The 25,260-nt window shown below is 39.5% G+C and overlaps 1 protein-coding gene across 5 annotated transcripts in view; it reads right to left on the reverse strand.

Moving 5' to 3' along the window:
• The window catches only part of SANBR (SANT and BTB domain regulator of CSR), a 57,920-nt gene that overhangs the window by 22,185 nt on the left and 10,475 nt on the right, over positions 1-25,260 (reverse strand). For all 5 annotated transcript variants that reach the window (XR_013402769.1, XR_003722158.2, XM_077959514.1 and 2 more), the window contains 7 exons: positions 23,991-24,229; positions 19,366-19,424; positions 17,562-17,722; positions 12,669-12,755; positions 12,447-12,557; positions 8,488-8,611; positions 3,214-3,366 (listed from right to left, as the gene is read on the reverse strand). Coding sequence is in view for 3 of the 5 variants with exons in the window: in XM_077959514.1 (XP_077815640.1) it covers positions 3,214-3,366; positions 8,488-8,611; positions 12,447-12,557; positions 12,669-12,755; positions 17,562-17,722; positions 19,366-19,424; positions 23,991-24,229 (934 nt within the window). In the remaining 2 variants the exon portion in view is untranslated. The remainder of the gene's footprint in view (positions 1-3,213; positions 3,367-8,487; positions 8,612-12,446; positions 12,558-12,668; positions 12,756-17,561; positions 17,723-19,365; positions 19,425-23,990; positions 24,230-25,260) is intronic.

Consider the following 25,260-nt stretch of genomic DNA (forward strand, 5'->3'; position numbering starts at 1 on the left):
AGTAATCAAAGTTGGTAACGGATTGCAAATACAAGAAAACGAATCCAGTTTAAATTCCATGACCCATCATTCAGTAACATTCACGCCAATATCCCAGATTCCTTGCCCCTAAATTTCATCATCCCCATCTGGCAAAATCTTAACTCTAGATGAACTCAACTACCCATTTTCTCCCTGCCTGTACTCATGCAGCCAAGGGTTACTGGAGAGAGTGATATAAACAGGCATGATGAATTATCTTGTGAACTTATGACTGCCAATCTCCAGTGAGCTCTCAAACTTCCTGGCAATATACATTTTCTCTGGAAAATTCACTCTTCTATTTTTCAAAATACTATTTCAAACCTTCCATACTTCCCTCAAACCTTGGAACCTTCCCTTTTCCCTCTTATTCTTAGTGGATGGCTTAATCTTCTACTTTTTAGAGAACAGAAAAAGCATTGGATTGGAATAAGTTATCAACTAAATGACAAAAACACAATTATACTAATATCTACAACCATTCTACTCTTCTCTCCTGTTGTAATAGAGGAGCTGTCCACCCTCTTGTTGAAATTAATACCACTAAATGTGGTTAAGGTCCCACCCTACCCTGCCTTCTCACCTTATACCATCAACCTCTCCTTCTTAGCTGGATCCTTCCCACTGACTTTTAAAAGGTTCTCTCGTATCAAAACAGAAACAAGGTCAGGCATGGTGGCTCACGCCTGTATTCCCAGCACTTTGGGGGGCCCAGATGGGCGGGTCATTTGAGGTGAGGAGTTTGAGACCAGCCTGGCCAATATGGTGAGACTCCATCTCTACTAAAAATACAAAAATTAGCCAGGCATGGTGGCACGTGCCTGTAATTCCAGCTACTTGGGAGGCTGAGGCAGGAGAATCGCTTGAGCCCGGGAGGCAGAGATTGCAGTGAGCCGAGATCGTGCCACTGCATTCCAGCCTGGACAACAGTGAGACTCCTTCTCAAACAAACAAACAAAAAACAACCCCCAAAACACTAAACAAATATTCATAACTTAAATTACTAATCTATCTCCTCCCTTTCTCAAATTTCCCAAAAGAGATGTCATATATACTGTTCCCATTTGTTAATCTCTCACTCATTTCTCAACCCATACAAACCTGGCTTCTGGATCTAGCACTCCACCAAAACAGCTGTTCACACCTATGAATTCCCTGTCACTAAGGCCAAAGGACACAGTTCTTTCATTATTTTATTTGACCTCTTAGCCATACTAGGCACCACAGTCCACTCCTCTTTCTTTAATATTACTCCCTCAACATCCTCAATTTTTCTCCTATCATTCTGGCTGCCCCTGACCATTCTCCTTTGCAGGCTCATGCTGCTTCATCCAGCCATAGCTGTAGTTTCCCTCTGCTCTTCATATGCTCACCTATACCTGCTGGCTTTAACTATCATCTATTGCAAGAAAACTTATGAGTTATTATCTCCAGCCTAACCACTTGTCTGAGCTCCAAAACTCATATATCTAACGGCCTCTGTCTGGTTATCTCAGAAAGCACCTCAAACTCAAAATATCCAAACAGAACTCATGAGTCTCTCAAAACCTGATTTCCGTCTGCTGCTTCCTCTTCAGTGAATAGCACCACCAGCTATCCAGTAGCACCAACAAGAAACTGAGTCATCCTTCCCCCTCTCCCTCTGCAATACAATCTGTCAGATAATTTCAGTTTCATCTCTTAAATATTAAATTCATCCACTTCTCTTAATCTTCACTGCTCTGGTACCATCATCTCTCTCTAAGACTACTATGATAACTTCCTTTTGTACGTGATTCCACTGACTACCCCTCAAGTGTGCATTCTCCACACTGCAACTGATACTTTCAAAATGGAGATAAAAGAAAAACTTGAACATGGCTTATGACACCCTGCTCCAGCATGGACTGACACCTACCTACCTCTCCAGACTTGTCTTGAACTATGCATGTTTTCTACGACAGCCTCAGGTTGTCAGTCTCTTTTACTCACTGTGTTCCTTCTGACCTTGCTGTTCTGACTAGAACACTCTTTCCCTTCCTCTTCACCTCACATACTCCTATGAATCCTTCAGATCTCAACTTAATGCCAACTCCTTTGAGGATTTCCTTGACATCTATGGCTGAATGATACCAGCCTATTATAGACATTTAGGGCCCTGTATGTGTCTTCAAACATTTATTTGGGTGCTTTTTTCCTTTTGGTATTACTGCCTCAGCTATAAGTTCCACAAGGGCATAAATGATCCAATTTTACATGCTATCCTCCGCCTTTCACAGTGTATGGCACATCTTTGGTGCTTTGTAAGTATTTTTTGTGTGGATGATGATAAAGAGCTTTAGGTTCCTTTCATTCACACATGACATTTAATTACAGAACATTTTCAAAAGTGTTTGTGATCAGAGAATCTAACCTACAGCAATACTCACACATTGCATCAATATATATGTGCAAGGATATTCACTGCAACACAGTAATACCATCAGTCTAGAAACCACCTAAATGTTCATTAATAGGAGAATGGTTAAATTGTGATATATACATAGCTTGGAATATTATACAGCAGTTAAATAAAATAGCACAGAAAGATACCCTAGTTATGTTGTTGAGTAAAAAAGGCAAATTACAGAATATTATTAGTATGATCTGGTTTCCAAAACAAAAAATCATATATAAGTCTGGGTGTGGCGGCTCACACCTGTAATCCCAGCACTCTGGGAGGCCAAAGCAGGTAGATCGCTTCAGTTCATGAGTTCGAGACCAGCCTGGGCAACATGGCGAAACCCCGTCTCTAACAAAAATACAAAAAATTACTGAGTATGGTGGCGTGTGCCTGGAGTCCCAGCTACTCGGAAGGCTGAGGTGGGAGGATTGTTTGAGCCTGGGAGGCAGAGACTGGAGTGAGCCGAGATGGTACCACTGCACTCCAGCCTGGGCGACAGAGGGAGACCCCATCTTAAAAAACAAAAAACAAAAACCTCGAAAAAACAAAAAAAATATATAATTTGTGCCTGAAAGGTACAAAAGAAGGTCTGAAAGGAAACCATTAACAGTGATTATCTCTAAGAAGAGATGGAAAATGGGAGAGTGTTATAAAGAGGAACTTCTTCTTCCTATACTTATTTATGTATTGTTGGAAGTCTTTTATACATTAATGTATTACTGTTATACTTTAAAAACTGTAGCTACAAAAGAGCAATATTCAAAATTCACCTTTGTAAGCTGAGTAGGATCAAACCGAAGAATCTTTTGGTTACAACAGGGATAAATTCCAGTGCCAACAGTATTCAATGAACTTGCTGCAGTAGGATAAACCACTGTTTCTGAGTGGTACTGACAATGTGAAAATTCAATACAGAGAAAGGCCTAAGAAAGAAATAGATAAAATCAACTACTATTTCCACAACAAAATTATACATTTCAAAAATACTTAAGACCAAATATTATATGTTCCATTTATATGAAATATGCAGAAAAAGCCAATCTATACAGACACAAAATAGATCAGTGGTTGCCAGGGGTGGAAGGTTATAATGTAGAATAGCAGCAAATGGGCACAAGGGATCTTTTTGAGGTGATAGAAATGTGCTAAAATTGGATGATGGTGATGACTGTACAACTCTAAATTTACAAAAAAAAAAAGTGAACTGCAGATTTAAAAAGAGTAAATTCTGAACACAACCTAACTTAAAAAATAAAAATAAAAAAATAAAATGAGTAAATTTCATGGCGTGTAATTCCACCTGAATAAAGCTATTAGAGAGCAAAAAATGAAATCACCTTAAGCAAAATTCAAATGAATTAAACTAATCTTGATATACATTCAATTTTACAATTGATCAGTCACCTCAAATGTTTTCCAAAGAAAAATAAAATTTTGCTTCATTTGGTTATTCCTTGATGCATTTTTTTTTGAGATGGAATCTCGCTCTATTGCCCAGGCTGGAGTGAAGTGGTGCCATCTCGGCTCACTGCAACCTCCACCTCTCAGATTCAAGCGATTCTCCTGCCTCAGCCTGCCGAGTAGCTGGGATTACAGGCACGTACCACCATACCGGGCTAATTTTTCTATTTTTAGTAGAGACAGGGTTTCGCCATGTTGGTCAGACTGGTCTTGAACTTTTGACATCAGGTGATCTGCCTGCCTTGGTCTCCCAAAGTGCTGGGATTACAGGCATGAGCCACCATGCCTGGTCCCTTGATGCATTTTTAAGGTAAATATTTAGCATCAGTATTAATAAAAACTATGACGTAACTTTGAATCATTGGCTTTGAAAACTTTGATAAAAGCTTATCAAGGTTTAATTGTCAAATTAACCATCAGGTTTCAATTGTTTATAAGTTGGTAAAATAGGGCCAGGTGTGATGGTACACACCTGTCACTCCAGCTACTAGGGAGGCTGAGGCAGAAGGACTGCTTAAACCTAGGAATTTGAGGCCAGCCTGGGCAATGTAGCAAGATCCCATCTCGGGAAAAAAGAAGAAGAAAAAAAAGAACATGGTGCAAGCACTGTCTAAGTGGAGTTTCAGTGGACACAGGTGCTGCTTGCAATGGGAAAGACCACTGGGCTAGGCAGCTGGGGGCTGGCGGGTAGACAGAGGTTATGCCACCAGCTCTGAGAAAAGGTTGGTAGGGATGGACCCTGAGTCCCAGAAGTTGGTTTGGAGAGGGAAACTGAGGCTCTGAGTGGTGAAATTATTGGATTCAGAGATACTGTGGGGCTCTGAAGGTTGGATTCTGTTAGCCGTGTGGGCTAGGGAGAGCATCCTTGAGTAGATGATATCTTACTCAGATGTAGAGGGGACAAGACTTTTGGGCCTGTGCAGGGGGCACCATTGGTGGGTGATGATAATGTTGGGTTTTGAAGGCAGGAGACCTTGAGAAGGCAAAACCATTTTATCTGGAAAGAAAGGAAGGGGATGTTGGGCTTTTGTGTCATGGGTGGGGGAGCCATTGGGAGGGCAATTCCATTAGCCAGTGGGAGGTAGAAAATTTGTAAGAAATACCATGCCAGGGGACTGGGGAAAGACCCCAGATGTCATTGCTTCTGGGTGGAGATTCTGTGTGAGTGGCGGTGGTGTATCCTAAAAGGGGGCAGTACCACTGGATGATTAAGGGCGGTCCCACAAGGCCTGGGGTGAAGAAAGACCTGAATGGGTAATACCATTAATCTCTGTCGGGGAAAGGACCAGAAAAGGTGAAAAAGTGATACCTTGGACTGGATGGAGGGGAGATCGCTGGGCTTTTGGGAGGTACCCTGACTGGTACTCTGATCACTTGTTTCTTTTTTGGGGGGGCTCTGAGATGGCATGAAAAGCTATAGCATCGTACCAGGAGCGGGCCCTTGTTAAGAGAGTTCCTCACTCGGGGAGACTTTAAGAAGGGAAACCCTGAATAGGGTCCTGTCAGGGGAGAAGGGACTCTGAGTGAGAACAGGTTAAAAAAAACAAGTTAGTAAGATAATTCAAATAAAAACACAACATTAATAATTCTAAGCACTGATCTGTTTTTTCTATTTATATTATGATGTACTGAAGTTGCTGAGATTTGATAAGCACTGATCTTTAACATAAATGCATTAAAGAATAGTCTATAATTCAGAATTTTTAGTTGTCTATAATTCAGAAATTTTAGTGTTAGTTTCAATTATGATGTTCACATAATGGTTTTTAATTTTAAAAATTTGAGAACTTATAAAAACTATAAGGTGCACATTCTCTTGTATACAATATTCTGCATACAAACTATTTTATGAGTTTATGAGCTCTATAATAAATATTCAATATCAATCAATATTCAATTTGCTGTAAAGGAGAGGAAAATAATCTCTCAAAGTTTCCGCATTCTGACATGTTGAGCAAGTCAGATTTTAGAAGCTTGATATCCTTGATTATAAGTGACACTCTGATTGTGAGGAGGACCTTTACATACCTATTAGATTAACAAAAAAATCCAAACCTGACAATATCAATTGCTACTGAAATGTGGGGCAACTCTCATACGTAGCTGGTAGAAATGCAAAATGATTCTGGGACTTTGGAAAACCGTTAGGCACGGCGAGTGTTAAACCACTACACAAACCAGCAATCCTAGTCCTAGGTAATAAGAAAGAAGAGAGGCCAGGCATAGTGGCTCAGGCCTGTAATCCCAGTACTTTGGGAGGCCGAGGCAGGCAGATCACCTGAGGTCATGAGTTCAAGACCATCCTGGCTAACACAGTGAAACCCCATTTCTACTAAAAATACAAAAAATTAGCCGGGTGTGTTGGCATGTGCCAGCAATCTCAGCTACTCGGGAGGCTGAGACAGGAGAATCGCTTGAACCCGGGAGGTGGAGGTTGCAGTGAGCCAAGATGGCGCCATAGCACTCCAGCTTAGGCAAAAAGAGTGAAACTCCATCTCAAGAAAAAAAAAAAAAAAGAGAGAAATAAATACATCCAAGAGAAATAAAATCCTATGTTCACAGAAAAACCTGTATGAAAATGTTTATAGCAGCTTTCTTCATAATGGCCCCACACTAGAACACTACAAACATCCTCCACCTGGTGAACGTCTGAACATACTGTGATATAGTCATACAACAGATTACTACTTAGCCATAAAAAATAACAAACTAATTTATGAAACAACATCATGAATAGATTTTATATCCATTTTTCGAAGTGAAAGAAGCTAGATTCAAAAAGCTAAATGCTAGATGATTCTACTTATATGACGTTCTGGAAAAGGCAAAACTAAATATATATAAACAGAACAGTGGTTACCAGAGGCTAGGGTGGGGGAATGAATTGACTACAGAGGGGCACAAAGAAATTTCTTTTAGGATGATGTAAGTGTTACATGCTTTGATTGCAGAGGTAGTTATACAATTGTATGCATTGTTGAAGGTCACAAAAAGGATGAATTTTACTGTATATAATACTTCAACAAACCTTTTTAAAATTGTGGTAATGTAGAACCCATCGAGTGGGACCTTAAACAGTTTAAAATCCCAATCTGAAGATTCTGACAGGCTGTTCTTCCTTCCCTCTATTGAAAATCATCACGCAAATGAGAGAGGAAAAGTACTGGGGAGAGGAAAACTTCAGGGATTCAAAAGAAATTATATATCGAGAACGCTACATTTCTACATAAGATTAATTAGGAATGAGTGTGACTTAGAAAAACCTATTTATTCCATAAAAGGGTTTATTATAGGTTCCTACAAATAGCAAGTTTTCTTATGCTTTTATTATAAACATTAATAAAAAACAAAAACTTTTTGGGAACAAAATTGTTATAACAACAAAGGCACACATCAATAGCATCCTATCTGCAAAGGTGCTTCTGAATTTCTATAGAAATGTATAGAACATCAGAGAAAATAGTTTGGCTGGAAACAAGTGAAGGCAATAAGGATATAAAAATTATATAAATTTTTTTATATAATTGTTTTCATTGAAAAACTGGATTTGATCACTTAAAACCAGTGAGGTTTTTTTTTTTTTTTTTTTTTTTTTGAGATGGAGTTTCCCTCCTTCCCAGACTGCAGTGCAATGGTGCAATCTCGGATCACCGCGACCTCTGCCTGCCGGGTTCAAGCGATTCTCCCGCTTCAGCACCCTGAGTAGTTGGGATTACAGGCATGCACCACCACGCCTGGCTAATTTTGTATTTTTAGTAGAGATGCGGTTTCTCCATGTCGGTCAGGCCGGTCTCGAATTCCTGAACTCCGGTGATCCACCTGTCTCGACCTCCCAAAGTGCTGGGATTACAGGCATGAGCCATCATGCTCGGCCAAAACGTGTTACTTTTCTAAACATTCAACAAGTCTTTGATTGTTTCAGGAATGGAAATTAAAAAAAAGAGAAAGAAGAAACATATCAAGAGATATGAAGCCAGATGCAAAAAACATTTAGCAGCACCCTTGCTTTTGCCACTAGTTTTATTTTTTATTTTATTTTTGAGATAGAGTCTTGCTCTGTCGCCCAGGCTAGAGGGCAGTGGCGCAATCTTGGCTCACTGTAACCTCTGCCTCCCAGGTTCAAGTGATTCTCCTGCCTCAGCCTCCCAAATAGCTGGGACTACAGGCACGTGCCACCACACCCGGCTAATTTTTCGTATTTTTACAAGAGATGGGGTTTCACCATGTTAGACAGGATGGTCTTGATCTCCTGACCTCGTGATCCACCCACCTCAGCCTCCCAAAGTGCTGGGATTACAGGCATGAGCCACCGCACCAGGCCTAGTTTTATTTTTTTAAGAGATGGAGTCTCACTATGTTGCCCAGGCTGGTCTTGAGCTCCTGGGCCAAAATGATCTGCCTGCCTCGGCCTCTAAATGTGCTGGGATTACAGGCATGAGCCACCATGCCCAGCTGCCCCTAGTTTCTTTAAAAAGATGTTGGATATTGTCCAAACACGTTTAAATACATTGATTAAACAGCAGATATCAAAAGAATATTGCTCTCAATATTTGCAGAGCAGGATACTAAAAAAAAAAACTTACCTGATAACATCTTGAACAAGTCAGCCAGTTGATTGTTCCCCACAATCGCCAGTATACATCTCTCCAAGATTTTAATTCTTCAAAAAGACTATTCAAATACTCATGAACATCCCATGTCTTATCTCTGGGGAAAGAGCCTCAATTTTACAAGAAAGTGACATAAATGATTTGCTTTATTTATTTATTATCTTTTTTGAGATGGAGTTTCGTTCTTGTTACCCAGGCTGGAGTGCAATGGCATGATCTTGGCTCACTGCAACCACCACCTCCAGGATGCAAGCAATTCTCCTGCCTTGGCTTCCCAACTAGCTGGGATTACAGGCGTGTGCCACCACACCCGGCTAATTTTGTATTTTCAGTAGAGACAGGGTTTGTATATTTGGTGGACAACAGGAAAAGGTATGAATTATTTGAATATCAAATTATTTTGCAAAGCTAGATATAGGATTACAAATTAAATATAGTTTGAACAGGCCAACAGTTGGGAATTAGGCATATGTTAAATGGAAGCTTTATTCTAAATGCATATGTTATAGGACTGGTGATTCTAGACATTAGAATCATTAATGTATTTGTACATTTCATTAACGTATTAGTATTTTACACTATTTTCAAGTATTTTTTAGTAATTGAGCGATACAGAATATATAATCAGGTCTTGGTAATATAGATTTTTTAATTAAATAATATAAAGTTAAAAAATAGCAAAGGCTCAAAACCATATTTGCTATGGTCATAAGCAACTCAAGTTTGTTTTTTTTGTTGTTATTGTTGTTTTGTTTTGTTTTTGAGACAGGGTCATACTCTGTCACCCAGCCTGGAGTGCAGTGGTGCAATCATCATAGTTTATTGGCAACCTCAAACTCCTTGGTTCAAGTGATCCTCCCACCTCAGCCTCCTAAGTAACTGGGATTACAGGTATGTGTCATCACACCTGGCTAATTTTTTTTTTTTAGACCCAGTTTCACTCTTTTGCCCAGGCTGGAGTGAAGTGTCATGATACTGGCTCACTGCAACCTCTGCCCTGACGGGTTCAAGCGATTCCTCTGCCTCAGCCTCCCGAGTAGCTGGGATTACAGGTGCATGCCACCATGCCTGGCTAATTTTTGTATTTTTAGTAGAGACGGGATTTTACCACGTTGGCCAGGCTGGTCCCGAACTCTTGACCTCAGGTGATCCACCCGCCTCAGCCTCCCAAAGTGCTAGGATTACAGGCATGAGCTACTGTGCCAAACCTACACCTGGCTAATATAAAAAATTTTTTGTAGAGAGGGGGTCTCGCTATGTTGCCCAGGCCGGTCTTAAACTCCTGCCCTGAAGCAGTCCTCCTGACTCAGCCTCCCAAACTGCTGGGATTATAGACCTGATTCTTTTAAGTCTTTATTTCAGTCTTTTCTAACTTTGCCGGCTTTGTGCTTAGCTCAAAAATAAAATGTCATGATGTTATTACAAATTACACAGGCACATTTGTCTTAAAAGTAATTTTAGGTCAGAGGGGTTTACTCGGGAGGCTGAGGCTGAGGCAGAAGAATCATTTGAACCCGGGAGGTGGAGGTTGCAGTGAGCCAAGATTGCGCCATTGCACTCCAGCCTGGGCAACAGAGTGAGACTCTATCTCAAAAAAAAAATTAATTTAAAAACAATTTTTTAAATGTATACATCTGCCAGGAATGGTGGCTCACACCTGTAATCCTAGCACTTTGAGAGGCTGAAGTGGGAGGACTGCTTGAGGCCTGCGCCAGTAGTTGAAGACCAGCCTTGGCAACACAGTGAAACCCTGTGCGCGCGCACACACACACACACACACACACACACACACACACACACACACAATTGCCAGGTTGCCAGGCATGGTGGTGCGCAACCATGGTCCCAGCTCAGGAGGCTGATATGGGAGCCTTGAGAGTCCAGGAGTTCAAGGCTGCAGTGAGCTATGATCGCACCACTGCATTCTAGCCTGAGCAACAAAGACTGTCTCTTTAAAAAAAAAAAAAAAAAAAAAAAAGTATACATCAACTGCTGACATGTAGGAAAATACTTTGAATAAAACAATAAAAATGGATGTTGAGGTTAGTATCAATTACTTTTTCACATACTACTAATAGGTGTGTGTGTATATATATATATATATATATGAAATTTAACATTTGTGGGGTTTCTTTCATAACAGTGCATGCTATAAATTTGTAATATAGAAAAAAGAACAAAAAGAAAATTAAAATCATCCGTAATACTATCACTGAAAGGTAACACCACAATTAATGTTTTAGTGAACATCCTATTTTTTTAACCACTAACAACTTTTATGTATGTATATACTTTTTTATAACTTTGTTTTTAAGAAACAGGGTCTTGCTCTGTTGTCCAGACTTCAGTTCAGTGGTATGCTCCTAGTTCATTGCAACCTCAAACTCCCGGGATCAAATGATCCTCCTGCCTCAGACTCCTAGCTAGGATTACCATGCTCAGCTAATTTTTAATTTTTTTTGTAGAGATGGGGTCTGGCTATATTGCCCAGGCTGGTCTCAAACTCCTGGCCCTCAAGTAATCCTCTCACCTCAGCCTCCCAAAATGCTGAGAATACAGGCAAGAAGATCTCTTGAGCCCAGGAGTTCAAGGCTGCGGTGAGCTATGATCACACCACTGCGTTTCAGCCTGAATGATACTGGATGAAGGATGTTGTCAAAGAATACACATTTTGAGGTTTCTGCCTCCTGAGACATTATACCAAGTTACAACACCCACCCTCAACTCAGAATGAGAACTTGTTTTGAACACAAAGAGAAATATGTATTATGTATTTATTTATTTTACTGTTTTGAGACGGAATTTAACTTGTGTTGTCCAGGCTAGAGTGCAATGGCGTGATCTCAGCTCACTGCAACCTCCGCCTCCTGGGCTCAAGCGATTCTCCTGCCTTGGTCTCCCAAGTAGCTGGGGTTACAGGTGTGCACCACCATGTCCGGCTAATTTTTATTTTATTTGTTTAGTTTTTTGAGACGGAGTCTTGCTCTGTCGCCAGGCTGGAGTACAGTGGCATGATCTCGGCTCACTGCAACCTCCGCCTCCTGGGTTCAAGTGAGTCCCCTGCCTCAGCCTCCCAAGTAGCTGAGACTACAGGCGTCTGCCACCATGCCCGACTAGTTTTTTGTATTTAGTAGAGACAGGGTCTCACCACAGTGGTCAGGCTGGTCTCGAACTCCTGACCACAGGTGATCCACCTGCCTTGGCCTCCCAAAGTGCTGGGATTACAGGTGTAAGCCACAGCGTCCAGCCTATATATTAATGAAATACTGACAAAGTATGAAGAACAAATAGATGACAGAAAATACAACGCTAAAGACAATTTTCCCCACCAAAATTTACCAGAAAGTAAATTTGGTTTTCTTGTAAAATTCAATATAACATTTGTACAGATAACTAAAATCTGTTAGTGAAAAGACAGCATTTTAAAGGCACTAACCAGAATACCTTTCAAGATTAACATACAATATTTTTTATCATTTTAATGTTTAAAACATTATGACATTTACCCAGTAAATAAAATGTACTAACAACTACCTTGTTTTGAAAGTATTTTTCTAAATGAAAGTTGGATCACACGCAAAAAAGATGTTATCCCATTCCTTATAAAAGTAGTTATATTTTTATAAATATGCACTTTGGGAGGCTGAGGTGGGTGAATCACGAGGTCAGGAGTTCGAGACCAGCCTGGCCAACATAGTGAAATCCCATCTCTACTAAAAATACAAAATTAGCTGGGTGTCGTGGCACGCACCTGTAGTCCCAGCCACTCAGGAGGCTGAGGCAGGAGAATCACTTGAACCTGGGAGGGGGAGGTTGCAGTTAACCAAGACCACGCCATTGCATGCCAGCCTGAGTGACAGAGTAGAACTCCGTCTCCAAAACAACAACAACAACAAATACATATATAAAAATATATTTTATCTTCACGACACCTTATGTGAATATAGACAATATTTCCATGTCGATCCACATTGATTTTTCCAGGAATGCAAGGAATTCTTCTTTCTGTTTCTTTTGTTAAAAGTTTCTTACACAAACAGCATCTATAAACAAAGAAAATACAAAAAACATCCAGGAAGAAGAATGTAAATGTAGTAAATTACAGAATATAGCTGCATTATAAAGCATATCAAAGAAAAAACATGTTAGCATACCTATACAAGGTTGCTGCATTACTCCGAGAATCTGGATTCAAGTACTCAGGATCAAATAGTCTTTCAATCTTCTTACAAAAAAGTTTGCTATTAACAACAAATGATCAAAATATTAATTTTCTACATTTACTTTATAATGATGAAAATAAACCAATCTGTGCATTTGTAAAATAAGATTAATAAATCCTTAGTGGCTCTCCTTGGGAGTTTGTAACACATTTTTAGTGTTCTAAGTAAATAAACAACAGTTTATCATTATCTAAGTAAATAAAATTAAGCAGTTCTGATGAAAACTGCTTGATCAATCAATCATCTATTTTCTCATAAAAAATAAGATTGATAAATAGCTATCTTTTAGTCATTTTTAAATTGTATTTATTTATTTATTTATTTATTTATTTTTTGAGATGGAGTCTCACTGTGTTGCCCAGGCTGGAGTGCAACGGTGCGATCTCTGCTCACTGCAACCTCTGCCTTCTGGGTTCAAGCGATTTTTCTGTCTCAGCCTCCCGAGTAGCTGGGACTACAGGCGTGCACCACCACGCCCAGCAAATTTTTTGTATTTTTAGTAGAGACGCGGTTTCACCATGTTGCCCAGGATAGTCTTGATCTCTTGACCTCGTGATCCACCCGCGTTGGCCTCCCAAAGTGCTGGGATTACAGGCATGAGCCACCGCGTCCGGCCTTATTTTATTTTGTTAGAGACAGGGTCTTGCTCCATCACCCAGGCTGGAGTGCAATGCTGCCTCAGACTCCTGGGCCTCAAACTCCTGGGCTCAGGTCATCTCCCACATCAGCCTCCCAAGTAGCTAGGACTACTGTGTGCCACCACACTCAATTAATTAAAAAAAAAAAAAAATCTGTAGAGATTGGGGCTGGCTATGTTGCCCAGGCTGGCCTCAGACTTCTGGCCTTCAAGTAATCCTCCTGCTTTGGCCTCCCAAAGTCCTGAGATTACAGGCTTGCACCACCTTGCCTGGCCTCTTTTAGTCCTTTGTTACTGGAATATCCCACATTAAAGATTTTGAGAATTTAACAACCCAGGCCTACCAATAACTAGATATATGATCTTTAGCAACTACTTAACCTCTTTGAACCTTGTTTTCTCAACTATAAAGTGTGGTTAGTATGTCCAATCTCATAAAGTTTTATGAGGGTTAAGTGATGTTTTTAAAGAGTACTAGATATAGTGTTAAGCATTCAATAAATGTTAATTGTTATTATGCATAACTGAAGTTGAGTCTTCTAAGCATGTCTTTAATTCTAAATGTATATCCTACCTGTCTCCATTTTTCCTTGTGTAATGTCTTCTGTTATTAAAAGTCAAATCTGGATTTAGAATTCCATTCCTGTTTTCAATTATTTAGCTCTTGGATAATTCCTCTCTGTCTCATTCCCCTTAAGGAATAAACTTTTTTTTTTCTTTTGAGACGGAGTCTCACTCTGCTAGGCTGCAGTGCAGTGGCACGATCTCGGCTCACTGCAAGCTCTGCCTCCCGGGCTCACGCCATTCTCCTGCCTCAGCCTCCCGAGTAGCTGAGACTACTGGCACCCACCACCACGCCCGGCTAATTTTTTTTTTGTACATTTAGTAGAGACGGGGTTTCACTGTATTAGCCAGGATGGTCTCAATCTCCTGACCTCATGATCCACCCACCTCAGCCTCCCAAAGTGCTGGGATTACAGGCGTGAGCCACTGCGACCAGCCAGGATTAAATTCTTGAATAATCCTCTGAACTATTAATTTATTCCTAATGGATCATTCTGATCATATAAACATAATCTAGTATCTCCCTTCCTAAAAAAACAAAAAATCCTCTCTTGAGCCTACCTATCCCTAATAGATACTGCCAATTTTTTCAGCAATCATTCAAAGTAAAACATCTGGAAAAAAGTTTTCTAAATCCACTTGGTCACATTTCTGTCCCCATCTTACTCTATGTGACAGCAGCATTCCACATATTTGGTCACTTAATCATCATCTTCCTTTGGAAACCTTCTTTCCTTCTGCCTTCCTTTCTACTTCACTGGCTCCTCCTTCTCAGGCTCTTAACTGGCTACTTCTCCTCTGGTGAATCTAAATATTCGGTAGCTTTTATCAATACTATCTTGCTAACAATTAAAAAATGAAATAAATTAGAGTAGCACTTACAATAGCACCAACAATATTAAATACCTAGGAATAAGTTTAATTTTAAAAAGGAGGTTGGGTATGGTGGCTCACACCTGTAATTCCAAAACTTTGGAAGGTCAAAGTGGGAAGATGCTTGAGCCCAGGAGTTTGAGGCTGCAGTAAGCCATGACTGTACGTACCACTACACTCCAGCCTGGGTGACTGAGCAAGACCCTGTCTCAAAAATTAAAATAAAATAAATAAAAAAAGGAAAAATATCTCTACACTGAAAACTACAAGACATTGGTGAAATAAATTCAAATTAATGGAAGGTTATACCATATTCATGGATTGAAAGACACAGTATTATTAAAACGTTAAATCTAACTAAATTGATCTACAGATTACATGAATCCCAAATTCTAGCATGTTTATGTGTTTGTGAGAAAGAGAAAATGGGTAAGCTGATTATCAAATTTATATAGAAATGCCAAAAACTTAATAGAGAACACTACAATCTTGAAGATAGGCAAAACTTGAGAATTTAAATTACCAGATGCCAAAAATTATTATAAGGCTATCATAATTAAGACAGTGTGTTGCCTGGGTGTAGTGGCTCATGTCTGTAATCTCAGCACTTTGGGAGGCCAAGGCGGGTGGATCACCTGAGGTCAGGAGTTTGAGACCAGCCTGGCCAGCATGGTGAAACCCCATCTCTACTAAAAATACAAAAATTAGCTGGGTGTGGTGGTGGGTGCCTATAATCCCAGCTACTTGGGAGGTTGAGGCAGAATTGCTTGAACCCGGGAGGCGGAGGTTGCAGAGAGCTGAGATCTCATGATTGCACTCCAGCCTGGGTGACAAGAGTGAAACTCTGTCTCAAAAAAAAAAAGACAGTGTGACAGTGTGCTACTGATACAAGGATAGACAAAGAAATCAACAGAACAAAAAGGACAATTCAGAAACATATAGTAAACGTACCACTGCAATTCAGTGGGGGAAAGGATGGTCTTTTTAACATATGGTATTGTGTCAACTAGATATCTATTTGAGAAAAAAAGAAAATGAACCTTGACCCCTACCTCATACCATATAAAAAAATTAATTCAAGATGAATAACAGAAAAACATAGGACAATGTCTTCACCACTTTTAGGGAGGCAAAGATTTATTGAACAGGACATACAAAAAAAGTATGGTCTCATCCAGTTCCATGGTTTCAAATCTCATCTACTCTTAAATTTCTATTTTAAGTCCTGACCTTTGACCTAAACTCCAGACTAATATACCCAGGTATCTACTTGTCATCCTACTTGAATGTCCAAGAAGTATGTTAAATAATCTCAAAAAGACCTAAATCTATCCTTGATTTCCCTTACCCCATTCCTTCCCCTCCCAATGTTTCCTTTCTCCATTAATAGCACTACCATCCACTTAGTTACTCAAACTGAAAACCTAATAATTATCCTGGAATCCTCTCTCTTCCCACATCATTACATTCATAAATCTAACAACTGAGTCCATCTACTTCTTTCCAGCTCTGCTGTTTCTACCCTAGTGCAAACCCTTTCATTTCTCAACAGACTACTACACCAGCCTCTGAACAGGTCTCCTTGCTTCTTAAATCCCTAACATCTATTCTCCACATAGCAACCAAAATGGTCTCTTAAAAACAAATCAGATCACGTCACTCCCCTGCTTCCATTCACACCTAAAGTATATCCTCCTGGCTATGACCTAAACAGCCCCTAAATGATATAACCACTGCTGACCTCATTTCATACCACTTTTCCCTTTATCTAAGGTATGTTTTAATAATTTTGTTTTTTAGAAAAGGGTCTCACTATATTGCCCAGGCTGGAATGCAGTGGCTATTCACAGGGATAACAGCAGTGCCCTACAGCTTTGAACACCTGCCTCAAGTAATTATCCCACCTCAGCCTCTTCAGTAGTATCTTCATAATTAACATAATTCACTATCACTATATATTCATATGTCCATTATACAAAGTAACTAATTACTAATTTTTATCTTGAGCCATTGGCTCTGGATAAATTTTACTTCACTTTACTTACTTCATTTAAAATAAAATAGAAATATATTTCTAAATATATTCTAAAAATAGAGTATTTTGGCCAGGCATGGTGGCTCACACCTGTAATCCCAGCACTTTGGGAGGCCAAGGCGGTTGGATTGTTTGAGCCCAGGAATTCAAGACCAGGATGGGCAACGTGGCAAACCCCCATCTCTACAAAAAATAGAAAAATTAGCTCTGCATGGTGGCGTGTGCCTGTGGTTCCACATACTTGGACTGAGGTGGAAGGATCACTTGAGCCTGAAGGTGAAAGTTGTGGCTAAGATCTTGCTACTGCACTCCAGCCTGGGCAACAGAGAGAGACCATCTCAAAATAATAATAATAAGCTAACTATAAATGAAAAGAGAGAGTAAAAATTAATTTCAAAAACTGGGCAACTTTGTTGCCTGGGAAACAAAGTGAGACCCTGTCTCTACAAAAAGTTAATTTTTTTTAAGTTAGCTGGGCATGGTGGTACATGCCTGTAGTCCCAGCTACTTTGGAGGCTGAGGTAGGAGAATCACTTGAGCTCAGGAGGTTGAGGCTACAGTGAGCCAAGATTGCATCACTGAACTCCAGCCTGAACAATACAGTGAAAACTTTTCTCAAAAAAAAAAAAAAAAAAAGAATATTTCACTCACATGAAACAGAAATATATTTCTTTTAACAGGAATATTAGGTTTAAAATTAAATTTTTGAAATTACCTTCTAAATTTATCTTTTTTGTCCTTTAAATCATCAACTTCATTGTGTGTGAACAGATCAGCTATACGTGTGAGAAGATTTGCATTAATACAGTTCATGTTGCATGGGGTAGCTACTATGGCATTCATATTTTTGTGGCAATACTGAATACACTGTTCAACCTAAAAAATCACAGAAAATAAATGTTGAAAATAGTAGCATGTAGGACAATGTCATAGCAATACCTTTCAAAGATAAAATGCATCAAAAGTCTAACCCATATATCGCTAGGTACTAACTGGGATTTGCCTATTTGACTTAATCTATACTGTTCCAAAGGCAATCCAGCAGGTCAAATTTGTAACAGCATATATACATACCTAAAAAATTATTTTCAACCTTCTTTAGAATATTTCAAATAATAATAATGAATCTTTTAAAATTGTGGCAGGTATAAATTTTAGTCTAAAAACTCAAGTGTACAGAATATGTAACTACTTTTTTTTTTTTTTCCTGAGATGGAGTCTTCTGTCACCCAGGCTGGAGTGCTGTGGCACAATCTCAGCTCACTGCAACCTCCACCTCCTGGGTTCAAGCGATTCTCCTGCCTCAGCATTCCTAGGCTCACAGGTGCCCGCCACCACGCCTGGCTAATTTTTGTATTTTTAGTAGAGACAGGGTTTCACCATGTTGGCTAGGCTGGTCTTGAACTCCTGACCTCGTGATCCACCTGCCTTGGCCTCCCAAGTGCTAGGATTACAGGCGTGAGCCACTGTGCCGGGTCTGTAACTTCTTATAATTAAACTTAGTTAGAACTTTAAGCCTCCTTTTCCCTGGGTGTCAGAAACAAAATTTCAGTCAATTCAGAATTTTCACTTATGGTGGGTTTGCTCTCTTCCTTACATCCTCTCTCTCTCCAACCTGAGGTATGTTTATTTACTTTAAAAGTAAAGAGAGGATAATCATGTATTCTTCCAAATACTTATGCTTACAGCATAAAAATTATCCTTTAGGGCTTAGATTTCAAAATTCAAAGGTTTCAAAAATTTCAAAACTCAAAAACTCATTTAGTCTCTGCTTTTTTTCTGTAACCCTTCCCTGAAGCAACTGATACCAGCTGGGCTAAATGGGGAAGAGCTAAGGAGTAGAAAGAATACAGGTAATTGGCCAGGCATGGTGGCTCACACCTATATCCCAGCACTTCAGGTGGCTGAGGCAGGAGGATCACTTGAGCCCAGGAGTTTGAGACCAGCCTGAGTAACATAACAAGACCACCCCACCCCATCTCTATTTAATTTAAAAAATAAAAGAATACTGGGACTAGTACAAACCCCGAAGAGTCAAATAAATAAACTTCACATCTGCTAATATAGAAAAGGAGTATTCTGGCTGTGTGTGGTGGCTCACACCTGTAATTACAGCATTTTGGGAGGCCAAGGCAGGTGGATTGCTTGAGATTAGGAGTTCGAGACCAGCGTGGGCAACATAGCAAAACCCCGTCTCTATAAAAAATAGAAAAATTAGCCAGGTGTAGTGGCATGCGCCTGTAGTCCAAGCTACTAGGGAGGCTGAGGTAGGAGGATCACTTGAGCCAGGGAAGCAGAGGTTGCAGTGAGCTGAGATCATCCCACTGCATTCCAGCCTGGGCGACAGAGAAAGACTCTGTCTCAAAAAAAAAGAAATTATACTCTTGAACTAACAATTTTTTAATTGTTTTTTTAATTAACAATAATTTTAATAAAGTGTCTCAGAATTTTTGAGATACTTGAAGGAAAAGAAAGCATAAGTGAACAGAAGCACTTTGATTTTTTAAGTCAATACTTACCAGTGAATCCATTTTTAAAAACTCTGAAGAAATAAGAATTGAAATGACATTTCCTGGCTCTAAAAAAAAAAAAGAAAGAAATTAGATTATCCTTTTGATGAGTACCCCAATCTCCTCTGAACAGGCTCCTTCTCACCTTAAAAGAGGACATTACTGTAACAAGAATAATTTAATATAACCTTATTATAGCTTATGGGTTAGATACACAAAATAAAGAAAATTCAATGTTAAAACTTAGGTTATGGGGCCGGGCGCGGTGGCTCACGCCTGTAATCCCAGCGCTTTGGGAGGCCGAGGCGGGCGGATCACAAGGTCAGGAGATCGAGACCACGGTGAAACCCCGTCTCTACCAAAAATACAAAAAATTAGCCGGGCGCGGTTGTGGGCGCCTGTAGTCCCAGCTACTCGGGAGGCTGAGGCAGGAGAATGGTGTGAACCTGGGAGGCGGAGCTTGCAGTGAGCCGAGATCGCGCCACTGCACTCCAGCCTGGGCGACAGAGCGAGACTCCGTCTCAAAAAAACAAAAAAACAAAAAAACAAAAAAAAACTTAGGTTATGGAGAAAATGCACAATAAATTTATTCTGGTGTTGGATTCATATAAAGTAAAAGACTCCAGTTAAAGATATGACATATGCAATCTTCTCCTTGACTAAATCAGGGAAAAAGATAATTGAGACTATAATTAATTGCATACACAAGTAATAGTTAGAAAACTTTTTAAATGATTAATGAGAGCATTTGTTATTAGAAAAGTTACTTTAAAAAGAGTTCAATGCTTGTTATGAACAAATATTTAATTTTAAAAGATTCTGAAAGATAAAAAATTTACTACTGCAGAGTACTAAACTTACTTCCTAAAGGCATAATGAGTGAGCTTTCAGGCATACAGAAAAGGAGATGCTGCCTGATGCTGTAGTTTAGCAAACCTGTCCTCTCCTATGAGGTATGTTTAAGGAAAGAAAACTGTGTTTTGCATCATTACAGTACTAAGACAATTCTAAATAAACGACTAAGCAGACAATAGTTAAAATAAGTAATCCCAATCTGTCTCTTTAAATAACAATTCTAGATTCAAGGCTTTTTTTTTTTTTTTTTTGAGAGGGAGTCTCACTCTGTTGCCAGGCCAGAGTGCAGTGGTACAATCTCTGCTCACTGCAACCTCTGTTCCTGGGTTTAAGAGAGTCTCCTGCCTCAGCCTCCCGCGTAGCTGGGACTACACTTGTTCACCATCACACCCAGCTAATTTTTGTATTTTTAGTAGAGACAGGGTTTTGTCATGTTGGCCAGGATGGTCTCCATCTCTTGACCTCGTGATCCGCCCGCCTTGGCCTCCCAAAGTGCTGGGATGACAGGCGTGAGCCACCGCGCCTGGTCAAGTCTCTTAAACACAAATGGTGAAGGGAGGAAGCAGCTGGTGAAAAAGCTCCCAGTTAGGAACCAGTGGCTGGATTATTAGAAATGTAATTAAGCATTTTGGTAGTTTTCCTGGTTAGAAGACTTTTTTTTTTTTTTTTGTAAACATTTACATTTATAGCCACTGATTTAAGGTAAAGATAACAGAATGACTAGCTTTGCTGCATTTCTTTTTTTCTTTTTTGAGACAAAGTCTCGCTCCTTCGCCCAGACTGGAGTGTAGTGGCGCGATCTCGGCTCACTGCAACCTCCGCCTTCCGGTTTCAAGCGATTCTCCTGCCTCAGCCTCCCGAGTAGCTGAGACTACTGGCGCCCTCAACCACGCCCGGCTAATTTCTGTACTTTTAGTACAGACGGGGTTTCACCATGTTAGCCAGGCTAGTCTCGCCTCCTGACCTCAGGTGATCCGCCCATCTCGGCCTCCCAATGTGCTAGGATTACAGGCGTGAGCCACAGAGACCGGTTTTTTTTGGGTTTTTTTGTTTGTTTGTTTGTTTGTTTGTTTTTTAAATTGAGACAGAGTCTCGCTCTGTCGCCAGGCTGGAGTGCAGTGGCACAATCTCTGCTCACTGCAACCTCTGCCTCCTGGGTTCAAGAGATTCTCCTGCTTCAGCCTCCCCGAGTAGCCTGGACTACAGGCACACACCACCATACCAGGTTAATATTTTTTGGATTTTTAGTAGGGACAGGGTTTCACTATGCTGGCCAGGCTTGCTGCATTTCTTTTACCTTTACTACACTCTACATGTTTTGACTTTTATTTAACACATACATATTATAGCTGGTTAGTCTGGAATCTCTGGATTCTGGCTGAAATTTTTGATTTAGCAATCTTGTAATTTTTATTTAAGGACCACTAGAAACCTCTCCTATTAATGTGGTCACTAAATAATACAATAAATTACTAACTTTTTTCAAAAACCTTTACACTGTCGGCATAGATATATTTTCCAATAAGAGTTCTATTTTAATACTACTGTAAATAGCAATTCTAGTGCACAGAAAGACTATTAAACCGCAAGTGTGATCATACAAGTGTATGCCCATTGAAATATTACTCAGTAATTATTCTTATTACAGTAATTCTACTAGTAATACTAGTAGTATGCTATCATTTAGAACACTGGTTCTTGAACTTTTGATCTGAGGACCCCTTTACAAACTTAAAAACTGAGAATCCCAAAGGGTTTTTCTTTATGTGGGTTGTATCTGCCAGTATTTATCACATTAGAAATTAAAATAGAGAAAATAAAAAAATATGAATTCATTTACAAAGAACAAAAAACCTATCACATGTTAACATATTTTTATTAAAATAACTACGTTTTGTTTTTTTTTAGGAAGGGTCTCACTCTGTCGCCCAGGCTGGAATGCGGTGGTGCAATTTTGGCTCACTGCAGCCTCTACCTCATGGGCTCAAGCAATTCTCATGCCTAACCCTCCCAAGTAGCTGGGATTACAGGCGGGCACCACCGCGACAAGCTAATTTTTGTATGTTTAGTAGAGACGGGGTTTTGCCATGTTGGCCAGGCTGGTCTCAAACTCCTGGCCTCAAGTGATCCACCCACCTCAGCCTCCCAAAGTGCTGGGACTACAGGTGTGAGCCACCATGCCTGCCTAAAATAACTACCTTTTCTAAAATGAAAAATATTAGGCCAGGCGCCGTGGCTCACGCCTGTTATCTCAGTACTTTGGGCAGCTGAGGCGGGCGGATCAACTGAGGTCAGGAGTTTGAGACCAGCCTGATAAGGCAAAACCCTGTCTCTACTAAAAATACAAAAATTAGCCAGACGTGGTGGCATGCGCCTATAATCCCAGCTACTCGGGAGGCTGAGGCAGGAGAATCACCTGAACCCAGGAGGCAGAGGTTGCAGTGAGCTGAGATCACGCTGTTGCACTCCAGCCTGGGTGACAGAGCGGACTCTTTCTCAACAAGAACAAAAAATAGAGTGAAGAGTAGCACTGTTTGACATTTTTTGTAAATCTCTTTAATGTCTGACTTAATAGAAGACAACTGGATTCTCATATCTGTTTCTGCATTCAATTTGTGGGTAGCCTTCTTTGATGTTACACCAAACTTGACAAATAGTAGTTTCTTAAAGGTTAATTGCAATGGTATCTGAATTGTGTCAGTGAACTTTTCTGACTGTTAACAACAAAATTATCTAATTTATCTTGCACTTTGCATGAATCTTTCACCCATGCGTGACTTTTTGAAAATAAAATGCATTGGTCATTTGGAAAATGTTGGCTCAGTGAATTATACAGATATTCCAAATGTTGAAATACTTCATTGCACAATACATTTAAAAATCACAGTCATTAATATGATCACCAATCTCATCAGAAAAGTCAAGTATTGAGAAGCCTTCTGTCAAGCACATGGAAGCAGGTAAGTTTTCCAAAACTGTAATTCTCACTCGAAACCCTGAATTTTGTCACTGACAGCAGGTGACAAATGCTTTCAGCTTTAAGTGAAGAGCTCATTTTCAAGAAAATGTCTGCCAAATACCTAAGTCTGAATTACCATTATTTCTCTGTCAGTTGTTTTCTCAAGTAAAAATGGTTTTCAATTTTTAAAAGAGCAGCTAATCTACTTCAGGACTGAAAACAATCACACAAGTGCTTTTCCTCAGGAGAATCATATGTTGGTGTGCAGCAGGAGTGGACTTTCCATTTCATCACAGTAAAGAGATGTATACTCAATGGTCAAGATTTAATAAAATTAGTAATTTTACTGCTTCACCAAGGACATTCTTAAGTGAAACTAGATTTTTTCTTATTAACTATGCAACTATGTACTTACTACTAGTACAGTTTGGTGCCCCTGCCTTGATCTTGTCTAAAGCTTCAACAGTTTTACCCACTATTGCTTTGGTACCATCTGAGCAACACAGTGAGAAAGTCAAGTGACATCTTGGTATTATTATGCAAACGTTTTGACCTTGTAGATACCCTAAAAGGGTCCCTAGTATCCCACTGGTCCATATACCATACATTGCGAACTGCTGATCTAGAGATCTGTTCGTTTGCCATAAATTTACTATAATTTTCTAAAAAAGAGGAGATTATCAGTTTCCTAAAAGGCTGTTAGTAATATGAGCATAAACACTGGTGTCCAAACAATTTTCCATATTTCACTTTTGGCCTGAAGAAACTACCGGGTGACACACAAATTTCACTATAAAATAAGCAACAGATTGTTTTTTACCTAAAGTGGGCATCTCACAATCTTTATTCTCCTCAGTGTTCCTTTTAACATATTTTATCAACCAGTTGAAAATGTGAACGTCACAATGAACTGAAATGTCCACCTCTTCCCAGCGCTGGGCATCCATAGATAAATATTCAGCAAAGTACTTCATTTCTGATATCAAAAGATCTCGCGGGCAAGTAAAATCTTCTTTCAAGTTTTTTGCTTCATCACACACATGGATCACCATGTTTGGCCTTCATAAAAAATGTTACACAAAAATGCAATTATTCGAGTTTTAGAAAAGGAGCCAAGAATACTGACATTTAGTGAAGGGAAGAGAATAAGATGTTTTTGACAATTCTGACCACCAATCAGTTTTATAGGGTCTTGACATTTTTCAAGTGTCTTGCAAGCCTGATCATCTCTTAGATTATGACTGATTTTAGCAAATTACTGATGTAATAAAACAAATAAAATATTGTTACTACAGGACTAATAATTTACACAGTTTGAAATTTATTTTTCAAGTTATACATTAAAAATAAAGTTTATGGCCATGTGCAGTGGCTCGCACCTGTAATCCCAGCACTTTAGGAGGCTGAGGCAGGCGGATCACGAGGTCAGGAGATCGAGACCATCCTGGCTAATATGGTGAAACCCTGTCTCTGCTAAAAATACAAAAAATTAGCTGGGCATGGTGGCAGTGCCTGCAGTCCCAGCTACCTGGGAGGCTGAGGCAGGAGAATTGCTTGAACCCGGGAGGCGGAGGTTGCAGTGAGCCGAGATGGCTCCACTACACTCCAGCCTGGGCGACAGAGCAAGACTCCGTCTCTAAATAAATAAATAAAGTTTATAAAAATAGTACCATTTCACAAAGAAAAATTAACCAACACACTCTAATTCCTGTGAGGAACATAAAACAGCACTTTTACACGGTTATGGGCATGGGAGAGAGAGTATCATTAAATACTAAAATTTTCATTTTTTAAAAAAGGAAAAATAGCTATAATTCTTCACTGAAGAATCAAATGAAAAACTAGCATGGCTTCATTATTTTTAACAGCAAAAAAGTTTGCTTCTAGGCATTCATATACATAAAATATAAATATATTAAATATAAATTAATCAATGTAGTTAAAAGCATTCCTAAGACTACAATGTGCTTATTTACATATTTAAACATAATTTAAGCACAAGTTTAAATGATACATCAGAGAGTCTGCTTCAAAAATTATAATCTCCTAGTATTTACTTTCTTTAAAATTATGTCAGCTGGGCATGGTGG

This window comes from Macaca mulatta, chromosome 13 (assembly GCF_049350105.2).
Source record: "Macaca mulatta isolate MMU2019108-1 chromosome 13, T2T-MMU8v2.0, whole genome shotgun sequence".
Classification (NCBI taxonomy): domain Eukaryota; kingdom Metazoa; phylum Chordata; class Mammalia; order Primates; family Cercopithecidae; genus Macaca; species Macaca mulatta.